The 14,077-nt window shown below is 37.3% G+C and overlaps 1 protein-coding gene across 22 annotated transcripts in view; it reads right to left on the reverse strand.

Annotated features, from left to right (window-relative positions):
* The window catches only part of LOC114156864 (gastrula zinc finger protein XlCGF57.1-like), a 205,320-nt gene that overhangs the window by 80,902 nt on the left and 110,341 nt on the right, over positions 1–14,077 (reverse strand). For 8 of the 22 annotated variants that reach the window (XM_028037427.1, XM_028037433.1, XM_028037430.1 and 5 more), the window contains 7 exons: positions 13,044–13,701; positions 12,168–12,318; positions 11,196–11,280; positions 10,753–11,091; positions 10,576–10,665; positions 10,257–10,367; positions 9,691–10,170 (listed from right to left, as the gene is read on the reverse strand). The exons of 1 other annotated variant lie outside the window; for it this stretch is intronic. In XM_028037427.1, coding sequence (XP_027893228.1) covers positions 10,082–10,170; positions 10,257–10,367; positions 10,576–10,665; positions 10,753–11,091; positions 11,196–11,241 — 675 coding nt within the window. In that variant the 5' untranslated portion in view covers positions 11,242–11,280; positions 12,168–12,318; positions 13,044–13,701 and the 3' untranslated portion in view covers positions 9,691–10,081. Of the gene's footprint in view, positions 1–697; positions 3,271–6,610; positions 6,800–9,690; positions 10,171–10,256; positions 10,368–10,575; positions 10,666–10,752; positions 11,092–11,195; positions 11,281–12,167; positions 12,319–13,043; positions 13,702–14,077 lie in introns of those variants that run through there. 13 more of the 22 variants (XR_003598036.1, XR_003598035.1, XR_003598033.1 and 10 more) reach the window with 6 other exon arrangements.

Consider the following 14,077-nt stretch of genomic DNA (forward strand, 5'->3'; position numbering starts at 1 on the left):
GCCGCACAGCCCTCCATGTGCTCACCAGAGGTAGCCTGACTGCCATTAGGTACCGAGATGAGATCCTCAGACCCCTTGTGAGACCATATGCTGGTGTGGTTGGCCCTGGGTTCCTCCTAATGCAGGACAATGCTAGACCTCATGTGGCTGGAGTGTGTCAGCAGTTCCTGCAAGATGAAGGCATTGAAGCTATGGACTGGCCAGCCCGTTCCCCAGACCTGAATCCGATTGAGCACATCTGGGACATCATGTCTCGCTCCATCCACCAACGTCACGTTGCACCACAGACTGTCCAGGAGTTGGCGGATGCTTTAGTCCAGGTCTGGGAGGAGATCCCTCAGGAGACCATCCGCCATCTCATCAGGAGCATGCCCAGGCGTTGTAGGGAGGTCATACAGGCACGTGGAGGCCACACACAATACTGAGCCTCATTTTGACTTGTTTTAAGGACATTACATTAAAGTTGGATCAGCGTGTAGTGTTATTTCACTTTAATTTTGTGTGTGGCTCCAAATCCAGGCCTCCATTGGTTAATAAATTTGATTTCCATTGATTTTTGTGTGATTTTGTTGTCAGCACATTCAACGTTGTACAGAACAAAGTATTCAATGAGAATATTTCTTTCATTCAGATCTAGGATGTGTTATTTGAGTGTTCCCTTTATTTTTTTGAGCAGTGTATATTTAGGCCATGTGGATCCTTTTAAGAAACAAACCAATAATATCTCACTAGACAAAAACATTAAAAACTTTGTAAGACTTAATATGTCACTTAAAAACCCTTCTACATAAAAAAGAGAAAACTGAAAGAATAAAGTGAAAGTTGCACATTTTAGATAAACGTCCTTTTTGAGATGCTTTCTTCTTTACGATGCTACGCTATAAAAATGTGATCCAGCTGTAATTACTCTGCTTCCAAACTATGAGTTACTGAAAATCTTGGTACTTGAGGTTCCGATTATGCAGTTCCATCTGCACGAGTTCCTATGTTAAAAGTTAACTGGCAATTTGGAAGGAATCCTTTTCCACAGGTTGGACATAAGAAACACCACATGTATGAGTTGTCATGTGAACAGATAAATTGTCTTTTCGACAGAAACCTTTTCCACATATCCCACACAAGAAAAGCTTTTCACCTGTATGAGTGCTCAAGTGCCTAGTTAAATTGCTTTTTTGACTGAAACGTTTTCCACAAGTTCTACATGAGAAAGATTCTCACCTGTATGAGTCCTCATGTGTCTAGTTAAACTGTTTTGATGACGGAAACTTTTTCCACAAGTTCTACATGAGAAAGATTTCTCATCTGTATGAGTCCTCATGTGACTAGTTAAACTGCTTTTATGACGGAAACTTTTTCCACAAGTTCTACATGAAAAAGGTTTCTCATCTGTGTGAATCCTCTTGTGCCTAGTTAAAGCACTTTTATGACTGAAACGTTTTCCACAAGTTCTACATGAGAAAGGCTTCTTACCTGTATGAACCCTCATGTGAATAAGTAAACTGCTTTGGTGACAGAAACTTTTCTCACAAGTCCTACATGAGAAAGGCTTCTCACCTGTATGAATCCTCATGTGTCTAGTTAAATAGCTTTTTTGACAAAAACTTTTTCCACAGGTCCTACATGAGAAATCTTTTTTACCTGTGTGAGTGCTCAAGTGACTAGTTAAATTGCTTTTTTGACGGAAACTTTTTCCACAAGTCCTGCATGAGAAAGGCTTCTCACCTGTATGAGTCCTCATGTGAACAAATAAATAGTCTTTTTGACAGAAACCTTTTCCACATATCCCACACCAGAAAGGCTTTTCACTTGTATGAATACTCATATGACTAGTTAAATTGCTTTTTTGAAAGAAACCTTTTCCACAAGTCCTGCATGAGAAAGATTTCTCACCTGTATGAGTCTTCATGTGTCTAGTTAAACTTCTTTTATGATGGAAACTTTTTCCACAAGTCCTACATGAGAAAGGATTCTCATCTGCATGAATCCTCATGTGACAAGTTAAACTGCTTTGCTGATGGAAATTTTTTCCACAACTCCCACATAAGAAACTCTTCTTATCTGTATGAATCCACATGTGAGTGACTAAACTGCTATTATGATGGAAACTTTTTCCACAGGTCCCACATAAGAAAGGTTTCTCACCTGTATGAGTCCTGATGTGACTAGTTAAATTGCTTTTATAGTGGAAACATTTTCCACAAGTCCTACATGAGAATGGTTTCTCACCTGTATGCGTCCTCATGTGACAATTTAAACTGCTTTTATGACCAAAACTTTTTCCACAAGTCCCACATGAGAATGGTTTCTCACCTGTATGAATCCTCATGTGACTAATTAAACCGGTTTTTTGACAAAAACCTTTCCCACAACTCCTACATGAGAATGGTTTCTCATGTGTATGAATCCTGTTGTGACTAGTTAAATATTTTTTTTGATAGAAACTTTTTCCACAAGTCCCACACGAGAAAGGTTTCTCACCTGTATGAGTTCTCATGTGACTAATTAAATGGAATTTTTGATAGAAACATTTTCCACAAGTCCTACATAAGAAAGGCTTCACACCTGTATGAATTATCGTGTGTCTAGTTAAATTGCTTTTACCTTGGAAGCTTTTTCCACAGGTCACACATGAGAAAGGCTTCTCACCTGTGTGAATCATCATGTGACCAAGTAACGATGATCTACATGTGAAACTTTTTCCACAGGTTGAACATGTGAAAGGGTTCTTGTCAGTGTGAGTTGTCATGTGTGTCGTCAACAAACTGCTTTGAGAAAAGGCTTCATCACAGATTTTACAAGAATATAGTTTTTGTTGTGGGTGAGCTTTCTTGTCTGTTTTTTGTTTTGAACTTTCAGTTTGACCTTTCTGCAGTTTGGTTTTCTCATATTTCTCCTTTTGTTTCTGTTCTTTGTCTCTCTTTTTTCCTGGGTCTTCAGAATTGCTTCCTTCCTCATCCTGGTTCTCATCCTCAGCAGAGCCATGAGAGATGAGTTGGTTCCTCTGTGGTTCTGTTTCATTGTGGATTCTTTGCACATTATAAGGAATCACCAAAATGTCATCAGTCTCCTGTTTCAGCACAAGATGCTCTTCATCCTGACTGATGCAGAGTTGCTTCTTTTCCTCTTTGAGCTGTTGATGTTCTGGTTCTTCTTGCTCCTGTTTTATCTGCAGAGGTTCTGGTTCCTCTTGTTTTAAAGTGAAGATCCCCTCCTGGTTGCTGAGGTCATTGAAAATCCCGTCGTCTTTACACACAGAACAATGTCGGAGATCTGGACCAAAACACAAAACAAAAACTTTTAATTTTGAGTCAAACAATGAACCCTTCACTTTAATCCCTTGATGAATCTAAACAGTCTTTTCTTAGATTATTCTAAAATTACAATTTTTTATGTATGAAAATCATACCACAAATTTGGCATTCATATGGGCACAAGCCCATATGAATGCATAGAAATTATTTTGGTAATTCTAAAATAATTTCAGGCCAGTTCAGATTTATCATCAGACCATATTGAAAAAAAATGTGCTTGTGTTTTTTTGTGTGTGTTTTTCCTGTACGTTTGAATATTAATTGAACAAGAGTGGTTCTTCTAACCAGAATGAACTAGATGTCACTCAAAACATATCATGTCATCCGGGTGAGCAAACAAAATGGCAATATCTTAACCTGGTGGCTCCCAGACAAATATTCCACACAGCAGCAGGACTTGGGCCTGTTGCAGTTACTTTAGAGTCTCACACATAGCTCTACCAACTTGTTGTGCCTCGTTTCCATATTATTCCTCCTATACATTAACAGCAGTTCTTTCTTACTCAAATAATAAAAAATTAAGTTTCAAATGGCCTTTGCAGTACTTCGTGACAGCTGTGCACTCCTCAACTCCAACTCCGGGTAAGTACCTGCAATAACGCTCTTTCCACTGAGGCATAGGAGAGAACGCATGCTGGTCACTTCCCATCATCAAATGTCCCTTTCAGAATATTTCTTTACCAAAGCAACACCATCCATCCATCCATTTTCAGGTGCTGGTGTCAATCTCCAGCTATTGTTCCGGGTGAGAGGCGGGGTCACCCTGGACAGGTCACCAGTCTGTCACAGGGCAACACAGAGACAGACAGGACAAACAACCATGCACACACACACACTCACACCAATTAACCTAACAATCATGTTTATGGGCTGTGGGAGAAGCCGAAGTACCCAGAGAAAACCCAAGCATGCACAGGGAGAACATGCAAGCTCCGTGCAGAAAGACCCCGGGGCGGGAATCGAACCCAGGACCTTCTTGCTGCAAGGCAACAGTGTTGATAGCACAACTGCACCGTTGACTAATTTTCCTTTCCAATAATACCCATTTTATGTATGTTGAATCAAACAGCTGCAGCTGATCCAGAATGCTGCTGCTGGCGTTCTGACTAAAACCAGGAAGATAGAGCACATAACACCAGTTTTAAAGTCCCTCCACTGGCTCCCTGTAGCTCGAAGAATAGACTTTAAAATACTGTTGTTAGTTTATAAATCACTGAACGGCTTAGCACCACAATACATTAAAGATCTGCTGTTGTTGTATCAACCTTCCAGAACCTCTCAGGTCTTCTGGTTCTGGTCTGCTCTGCATCCCCAGAACCAGAACCAAACGAGGAGAAGCAGCTTTCAGCATCTATGCACCACGAATTTGGAACAAACTTCCAGAAAACTGTAAAACAGCTGAAACACTGACTTCTTTTAAATCTCAACTGAAAACCCACCTGTTTAGAATTGTATTTGAAATGTAATCAATTACAAATTTATTGATGGAACTTGACTTAATGACTGATTCTATATTGCATTGTGATTCTGTGTTTGTTATGATGTAAAGCACTTTGAAATGCCTTGCTGCTGAAATATGCTATACAAATAAAATTTGATTGATTGATTGATGTTGAAGCAAATAAAACACTTAAAATTGTTTTTATAATTTTTCTTAAAAGCCTGATTAAAAAGCATTATTTATGCTAATTTGAACACTCCTTGTGATAAAGCGCCGAGGCACTGTCCAACAAAATCGGATCGGGCGTCACGAACAAATGACCGACTGGGTCAACACTAATATCATATTCAACCCTAAATCAAAGACATACCCAGTTTGTCAAGGGTTATTTTTTGAATCATAAAAGTATAAAAATCTCTGATCAGATTGTGAAATAGCGAATGAATTATGAAAAATAAACCCCACAAAATGGGTATCAAAATAAAGATTAGTTTGTGAGCTTCAATATTATATTGGCTCCAAACCTGCAGAATCAATGTGCGTGGCGCCCCAGGCTTATCAACACACGAACGGACCACACCTTTCTGTAAATTAAATGTGGCTACATAGCGAAGCTAGCAAAAAATAAAGGTTTTGTTTTTATCTGATGCAGCAGTCTAACTGATATTTAGCAAGGAAGTTTCAATAAAATGCATAAAAAACCCAAAACATTTTGGAGCAAGTCATAAATTCTCTAAAATATGATTTCTTTAAAAAAATAAAAATAAAAAAAAGTCCTATTTCCTACCAGCAATATCCAAGAAACTATTGCGGATGGCCTAAAATGGATGCCTTTCTGTTATTCAGCAGCCTAAATTACCTGTGGTAAAGAAGTTCACCATTAACCTATTTATACAGATTTTTCCAAAATCCTTAATAATTTCACGCTTCGGACTGCAAAGGTGATGAGTTGTGTATGTTTAGACCTTCAAACAGCTAATTTATTTCCTGGAAGTTTAATAAAAACTACAGATACGATTGGACTTAACAGCGTTGTCACTGTTTGGGCCTCAAAGTAAAATATTTGACCGATGGTGTTGAAAGAGCCTAACCTGCCGATTATGATTGTGGATTTTATTTTTGGGTGACTTATTTAGTGCAGACATGACCTAATGGGTTTGTTTGAGCAATAGGGGACAGTGGCTCATTTCTAAACCTTTGCAAAGGTAGTTAAGATTCTACCTTTGCTTCACATTAAAGAATTGGATGATCACCGATTTCCCAAAACTGAGCAAATCAAGACCAATTTTATAGTCTCTACTGTTTTCCAGGCACCAAAAAACATCAACTTATTGCCAAAAAATGGCTGGGTGGTTTTTATTAGTTGCTTTAATAGAAACTCCAAGTGAAGCACAACAAAAATGTGCAAAATGTAAATTATCCACAATAGGTTCCCTTTAATAAAATGTTTTGTTGATCCAGGGAAACTCGGATCTATTCCGACTCTGACAGTGAGGACAAGAAAAGCCAAAGATCCAGAGAAAAAAATCTCTCAAGACTGTGTGGCTCCACACAGCCACATCTTTTACTAATTTCAGATACATAGAAGCAAAGTGTGGTAAAGCCCATTAAATGATAGAACGGCTTGCCAAAAAAAAAAAAAAACGCAGACGCACTTTATCGTTCGGGAAATCTCCAGAACCTCGATGGCCAACCAGTCCTATATTTCAGTCGTATTCATCAATTTATCTTATTTTGTAAAATATTCATCCTAATTCGGTCTCACACATTGTTTCCTTTCATCTGTCTCGTGTATTTCCTCCAGCTTTTGTCTGCTTCGCGCTTCACATCATCAGTAAAACATGAAGGTGTTTCGTACCTATCCGGTGTAAGATGATCTTCGGTATCCGGGTAAAATCCACCAGTCTGCGCTGATCCTCCATCTCTTTCTCAATCTTGACGTTGATTTCTTTCAACTCTGTGAATGTTTCTTCAAACTGAAGAGATTTTTACTGAGAACATTCAAACATTTGCCTAAAACTAGCGATGTGTTTTCTGTGCCGAGGCTTCAGAGCGTGTGTTGAGTAATCCAGGAAGATTTTTATGAAGGTTTTATCGAGGCCTTTCCTGGAGCAGGATGTGAGGTTTGAAGCCGCGTGAGCGAGACGCACCGCGTGACTAAGTCAGGGCCTGGTTCCTCAGTTTGCTTTCAGTGTTGCATCATTTTCTGTGATGCTTCCTTTTAGTTGAGTAAAGTTGAGTAAAGTTGAGTAAAGTTGGCCCCCCACCTTCTTCAAATCAGACAAAACTGGTGTCAAACATTTGTGCTGCTGTTATGCAGCAAAAATTTTTGTTTGTGCTGCTATCATTTTAAAGATATAAAGAAATGTTTTTAGAAGTCATCAAAGGTCAACCTGCCCCCCCCTTCAAATCAGACGAAGAAGTCGAGTCAATTAACTCGACTACGTTTGTGCTTTGGCTTTGAAGATTAATGAAAGGTTAAAGGTCAACCAGCCCCGCCCCACTTAAAATGATTGCGGCATAAACAAAAATCTTTGCGATCAAGAATAGATTATGGGAGTGTGGTGTATGGATCAGCAGCTAAAACTAGGTTAAAAAAGTTAGATGTTATTCAAGGCCGAGCACTGAGAATATGTTTAGGGGCAGTTAAATTAACACCAATATGTGCATTACAAGTAGAGTCAGGAGAAATGCCATTATGCATTAGAAGACAGCAGCTAATGGTAAATTATTGGATAAGTTTAAAAGGACATAATGCAGATCACCCAGTTAAGAAATTATTAGGAGAGTGTTGGGAAAGAGGAAAGAAACAAATGGATAGTTTTGGGTGGGTTGGGGATAATAGAGCGAAAATTTTTAATGTATATTATAAGGAATTTAGTCCAACTGTATTGTGGCCTTTGAGACCGACATGGACTTGGAAATATATTAATGTAGACAGAACTCTAACAAATATTAGGAAAAGGAAAACATTAGATACTTGCCAAGAATTTTATAATCACATGCAGAATAAATATATTGAATATTTGCAAATTTATACGGATGGGTCGAAAGACCCTAAAAGTGAAGCAACCAGTATAGCCATAGTGATTCCTGAATTAAAGATTAGTATTTCAAAAAGAACATCTGATTATTTGAGTGTGTTTGCGGTAGAACTAGGTGCTATTTTAGTAGCTTTAGAATGGGTGGAGGAAACTAATAGGAATAAAATAATAGTTTGTAGTGACTCTCTATCTGCGTTGACGAGTATCGGAAAGGGACGTACAAAAAATCATCAAAATATTTTATATGAGATTATGGCGGTTCATCATAGGATCTGTGAACAAAATAAAAATGTTGTATTATTCTGGACTCCTGCTCATGTAGGTATTATGGGGAATGAAAGAGCAGACAAGCTGGCTAAGGAGACAATTAAACAAGATGATATTGTTATGCAAATAAAGTTATCTAAATCTGAAGGCAAAAGTATAATTTGGAAAGAAAGCAAGAAGATATGGGAAGATAGGTGGGTAAATGAAATTAAAGGAAGACATTTATTTAGAATACAAAAAACAGTCGATGTAGAAAGGATCAGAGGATTAAACAGGAGGGAAGAGATAATTATAAATAGAATACGAACTGGGCATAGTTTCCTAAACGGAACTCTTTTTAAGATGGGGAAACACCTTACTGGTTTATGTAGATGGTGTGATGAAGTAGAAACAGTGGAACATGTTTTGATTAAATGTAGGAAATACGAAAGTCACAGAAGATTATTAAAAACAGAACTAGGTGTTAGTAGGGAATTGAAATTTGACAAGGTGATCGATCAGCTGAATAATATTGAGGGGAAAAAGAAGATTTTTCGTTTTTTAAAAGACACTGGGATTTTTAAGAGTCTTTGAGGAGTAGGTAGTAGGAGTCAATGGAGGGCAGTAGTGCAACATAATTGGATGCAAGCTGCCGTTAAAATCTAAAGAAGAAGAAGAAGAAGAAAAATCTTTGCTGCACAAACGTAGCCGAGTTGATTGACACCTATTTTGTTTGATTTAAAAAAGTGGGGAGGCTGGTTGACCTTTTGACCTTTCATTAATATCTTCAAAGCCAAAGCAGCAAAACGTGTTGACACCAATTTTGTCTGATTTGAAGACGGTGGGGGCGAAACTTCACTCAGGTTTCGTACAGGATCTGTCCGCTTTGGTACTTCATATTATCAGTAAAAAGTGAAGGTTTTTCGTACCTATTCGGTGTAAAATGATCACTGGTGTCCTGGCGGAGTCCAGCTGTCTGTGTTGATCGCTCATCTCTTCGTCGGAAATGACGTTACAATCGTTAAACTCTGTGAATGTTTCGTCAGCAGGAGTTACCTGCCCGTTGGCAAAAGAGGCTGAACGGATTTCCACCGACTGAAATCACTCAAATATTTACACAAAACGCCAAACCGTCCTTCAAACTACAGCAGAAAAGCTAACAGCACAATCTGTCCTTTGTCTTTATCTTCCGTTCGTGTCACGGTGGCTCGAACTTTTGGTTCCGCTTTGACTTTTCCGCTTCAATATTCAGTACTATTGAATATTGTAATAAAATAAATTTGAATGTTATTGAGAGGTTCGTTGTTAGTGGAGTTTTAGAAATGTGCTATTTTTAGTAGTTTGTATAATTTTATATTTTCACCCTACTGGATCTCAGGGAGGGGTTTTGATGGTCTTTGTCAACACCCTGAGGATTAGCCAGAAATGTTGTTTCGCAGTGAGAAACTTTGTGTTAACTAAAGTTTAAGTGGGCAGTGAGTGACTGTAAGAGAACAAATCTGACTGAAACACTGAGCATGTCTTCTTACTGTTCTTGCAATAGAAAGTGCCGAGAGTGAAAATCACCGTCCTTTTCTTGATAACTGACTTTTCATTCAGAAAGATGATTTTTTTTTCTTCATTTTAATTTTTAAAGCAAACCATAAAACATAACATACATCAAATATGAGAAATAAAATATAACTTTGCTAATAAAAATAAAACAAACCCTAAAAGTTAATCAATGAAACCCTAAGAACATTAATGTTTGGTTAAATGATTCAATAAATATTCATAAATATATACACACATTGTTGCTTTGATGGATTGTGTAGATACATTTCAGTTTTGCAAAATACCACTTAATGTCAGAAACGGCGACAAAGTTGATCAGAGAAGAAGGAAATAGTCAGGATGTACCATTTGGGGGTTAATAAATACACTTAGACAGTTTCTATTCTATAAACTGATGGTAATTTGTTAGAAGAATCTCTGGAGGCAAAAATCGAAGAGATGAAATGATGAACATCAGGAGCAGATGTGGATGGAAGATGATCTGCTCAGTGGTTGATCATAAGGTTCATCTCTTCAGAATCATTCCCGTTTATTTCTATGTCCTCTAATTCATCCATATTTCCAGTTAGACGACCTGTAGGATTGGAAACACACTGAAGTCAAAATGGACCAACAACGAAACACAGAACAGATCCATTAAAGACAGTAAATAAAACCCACCTGTGCATTGTATTCCAGAAAGTCTACAAGCCAGAATTGCAACGGCAAGTAGGAAGAAAACTAGTGGAACTGTGACATATATAACCTTGCCTATTTGAAGCTTTTGTTTTTCTGAAAGGAGACACATATTTCTGTTATTTCATACAACATATGCTGCACATGAAATATTGCTAACAAGGTGAACATTGACTCTGATGCAGATGATCAAATTTTAACCTGATTAATAACAAAGTTTCTTGAAGTTATTGTTTTTGCAAAAAACGCTTTTGCAAAAACAATATGGGGACAATCGTGATTGCCATGGTAACAGCCAACCCACCTGCAGTAGCGCTGAGGCGAGGCTTTGGTGTGTTGAGAGACGCAGACGTGTCTCCGCGAGAGGTTTTGGTCACGTTCAGGACAAACGTCACTGTGGGAGAAAACAGTTTTATCCACGACGAACAACAGAGATCAGGTTTAATGAGCTGCAAGCAGAGAGTGAAATCTGCTGAATTACCTGAAGTCTGCAGCTCCCATTTCCTCAACACCTGGTTATAAGCAGCCAGGTCACAGCGGTAACTTCCAGAGTCTTCAGTCCTCAGTCTGAACAGGTGGAGTCTGAGTCGCCCTTTTCTCCCGTCACTCTGAACTCGTCCTGAAAACTGTCCATCCTGAGACTCTGGGGCCTCAGCTCCACTTATCTTTCGATACAGGACTTTAGGAGGACTCAGCAGGAGAAAACAGATCATACTGGTGAGGGTCGTGTTGGTTTGGGTCAGGCTGTCCCAGCCGAGGGTGAAGTTGTCGTCTTCTTCTGTTTCGTGAACAGCTGGAGGCGTTTCACCTGTAAATATTCCTGCAGAGAAACGTCAACCATGTCAACCGTGTCGCCACAAGGAAGATGCGACGCTTGCAGCAGCAACAACAAACCCAGAGTTCGCATGAAATGTAGAAACTCACCCTGAACAGAGCAGGTCAGGTGAAGAAGGAGGAAGAACAAACTCATTTTCTCAAGGTCAGAAGAACAAAAACCAAAGAGACGTTTCTGCAAAACAAAGAGGAACATTTCAGTGTTTTAGTAACAGAAAAGTTTCATTTATAGTTGACGAATAACTGTTAGGGAGTTGTCAATCTTTCAGAAATAATAGCTAAAATTAATCATTAGATAATTAACATTTCATTATGTTAAAGTCATGAAATTAACCAGAAATTATGTAATGTCAGCAGATTAATAAATAATGTAAAATTTCACAGCTTTTCCCACATAAAGTTCAGTTTAGCACAAGCAATAAGCTCAATAATACGTTTAATAGAAAGAAACAGGAAAGTTTTTTACCAAATTTCTGTAAATTAAAGAAGTGAAAACAAGTCTAAACACAGAATTAATTTTTAAAAGTAAAAAATCGGATTAGTTTCTAAATATTTTAATTATTACAGTCGGTACAGCATTACTAGTTGTTATTCTCACACCTTGCTGTGTTTTGAAAGGAGAATCTTTAGTTTAAGATTTTATTTATTTCCAATAAACTCATGAAAACAGGAAATTTTTTCATCATTGGATCTGTTGAGTCCAGTGTTACTGAAACTGTGAGGAAAGGAATGTTTATCGATGCCAATAGTGAGACATTTAAAGAATATGCAACATTGCAGCTCAAATTATTGCACTTTGCAGGATATTATTTATTTCATTAAAGTAGAAGAGATTACAGGGAAATTAAATTTTAAAATTGACTGTTTTGTTTGGATATTATGAAAACAACCTCACAGAAAATGCAGCAACAAATAAAAACCAGAGAAGTTTCTCTCAGCAGCTCAGTAAAGCAGGAACAAACCCAGAACATTTGTTCTTATAGTGACTCGAATAAAAAACTTTCTACTCTGAGTTGGAAGATGACAGTGAAATGTTGTTGTCAAATGTTTTTAATTTTCCACCTGCAGTTTTTCCAGGAGCCGTCAGACCGGTTGGTTTGTTTCTGTTTGTCAGCCGCAGCCGGGATCCAAGAGCTCGTCGTAACGTGAACTAATGTAGAAAAAGATGTGTGACTGAAGCTCTTCTTCCGGATTCATCTCTCTCAGGTGTGACCTGAAATGATACCAGAACATTTCTGAACTTTAAACCTGATCTTCGTTTTATAGACCCTTCAGTGAACATAAAAAATACCTTCTCAGCTTTTTACTCAGATAACAAAACCTGCTAATCAGGTTGTTGTGAAAGAATAACAAGGGAAAGAAAAATTCAACTTTAGTTCAATAAAAACTATGTCAGAATGTTTTGTTTAATGTGTTATAGCAGTCACATTAACATGTTGGAGATGTTAATGATTTGGCTGCATGATTATGAATTTCTGTAAATGTAGAACAGATTCCAGAGACATTAAATTTAAAAAAACTGAATGCCTGTGTAAACAAAGAACATTTTCGTAGAGCGCTTAAAGAAAACTAAAAGCTTATATTCTTTGTAAGCTCAGCTTTTATTTACACATTTCCATCCTAATTTTCTTTTTACAACATACAGAAGTAATTTCTGTTAAGATGTAAAAACTTCTTTCAGTATTTGTGTCAAAAAATCTTGTTTGTTAAAAATTCAATTCATAAAAATATAAAAAGAAGCATCTGAAAATAACCAGGTTTGTTTTCTACTAAACAGAAATAGCAGCAACTTTATTAACTTTAAATCTATTTTAAAGTAAAAAATAAAGTGATATTGAATCAGTCACTGCTTGTAAACAATAAGAGTGTATGACAATTTAAAGTTAAAAATATAAAGACACAGACTGTAAAACTGATATATTAGTTTCAGATACTTACTTTGTAGTGGAGTATTGAGCCGATTCTCCTCACTGTGATTATTAATATTTTCAGCAGGAGAGACGATCAGACAGTGACTGAGGCTTCGTTGTGAGTGAGGAAAGTCCAGTAGATGAAGTTATTATCTGCATTTGTTGCATCAGATTCACTCGTGATTGGAAACAGGAAGGAGGCGTTTATGTCAGCAACATGAAGGTTTAACTCTCAGGTTACAAACTGGTTTTTCTGCTCAAGTTGAATTAAACAAAGACTTGAACCTTTCAGCTAAAAATTATTAAAACATAAGAATCAGCCGTAAAATTAAATAGGTATGTATTATATCCTCCTGGGCTTGTATTTTGGTCATCAGTTTTAAGTTATTAAGATGTAGAAAAGTAGAGGATTAACAGCCGTCTGTTTCAGCCAAACCCTGAAGAGTCTTGGGTTTAAACTTGTGTTGGTTCAGATTAAAACTGATGTCAAACAGAATTAAAGTCCTCAAGGTTTGTGGATCTGACGTTTTGCATCCTCATCAGATTTTTTCATTTCCTCTTTCTGATTAAAAAAATAATACCAAAGATCAGAGCAAATAGAACCACAGGAATAAATATCAGTCCAAGGTTGGCGGTTTGTTTTTTCTCTGGTTCTGTTCTCACTGTGGGTCCGACAGCCGGAGCTTCTGAAAGAAGTCAGGAAAAGGTTCAGTTACAGTTTATACTAATTTGGTGGTACATTTAAATAAATAACAAATGACAGAAAATATTTCCAGAAACTGGTTTTGTTGACCTGAATTCAAAGTCCAAATAACTAAGCGGTGAAACTTGCTCATGGTAAACCTGATACATGCTAACGTTATCAATGCACTGGTGAAAAAAAAAATCCAGATTTTTCACAAATTAAATGTTCAGAAAAAGAAAATCAATAATCCAAATTGATTTATCACCCAGTTGAAACAGAATATAACAGGAAACATAAAATAAATAAAATAATCTTATGGTTTCTCTAGTATGATTGAAATACTTTTTGGCAATGTTTTCATAAACCTTAAAGATTTT

This window comes from Xiphophorus couchianus, chromosome 14, assembly GCF_001444195.1.
Source record: "Xiphophorus couchianus chromosome 14, X_couchianus-1.0, whole genome shotgun sequence".
In the NCBI taxonomy this organism is placed as follows: domain Eukaryota; kingdom Metazoa; phylum Chordata; class Actinopteri; order Cyprinodontiformes; family Poeciliidae; genus Xiphophorus; species Xiphophorus couchianus.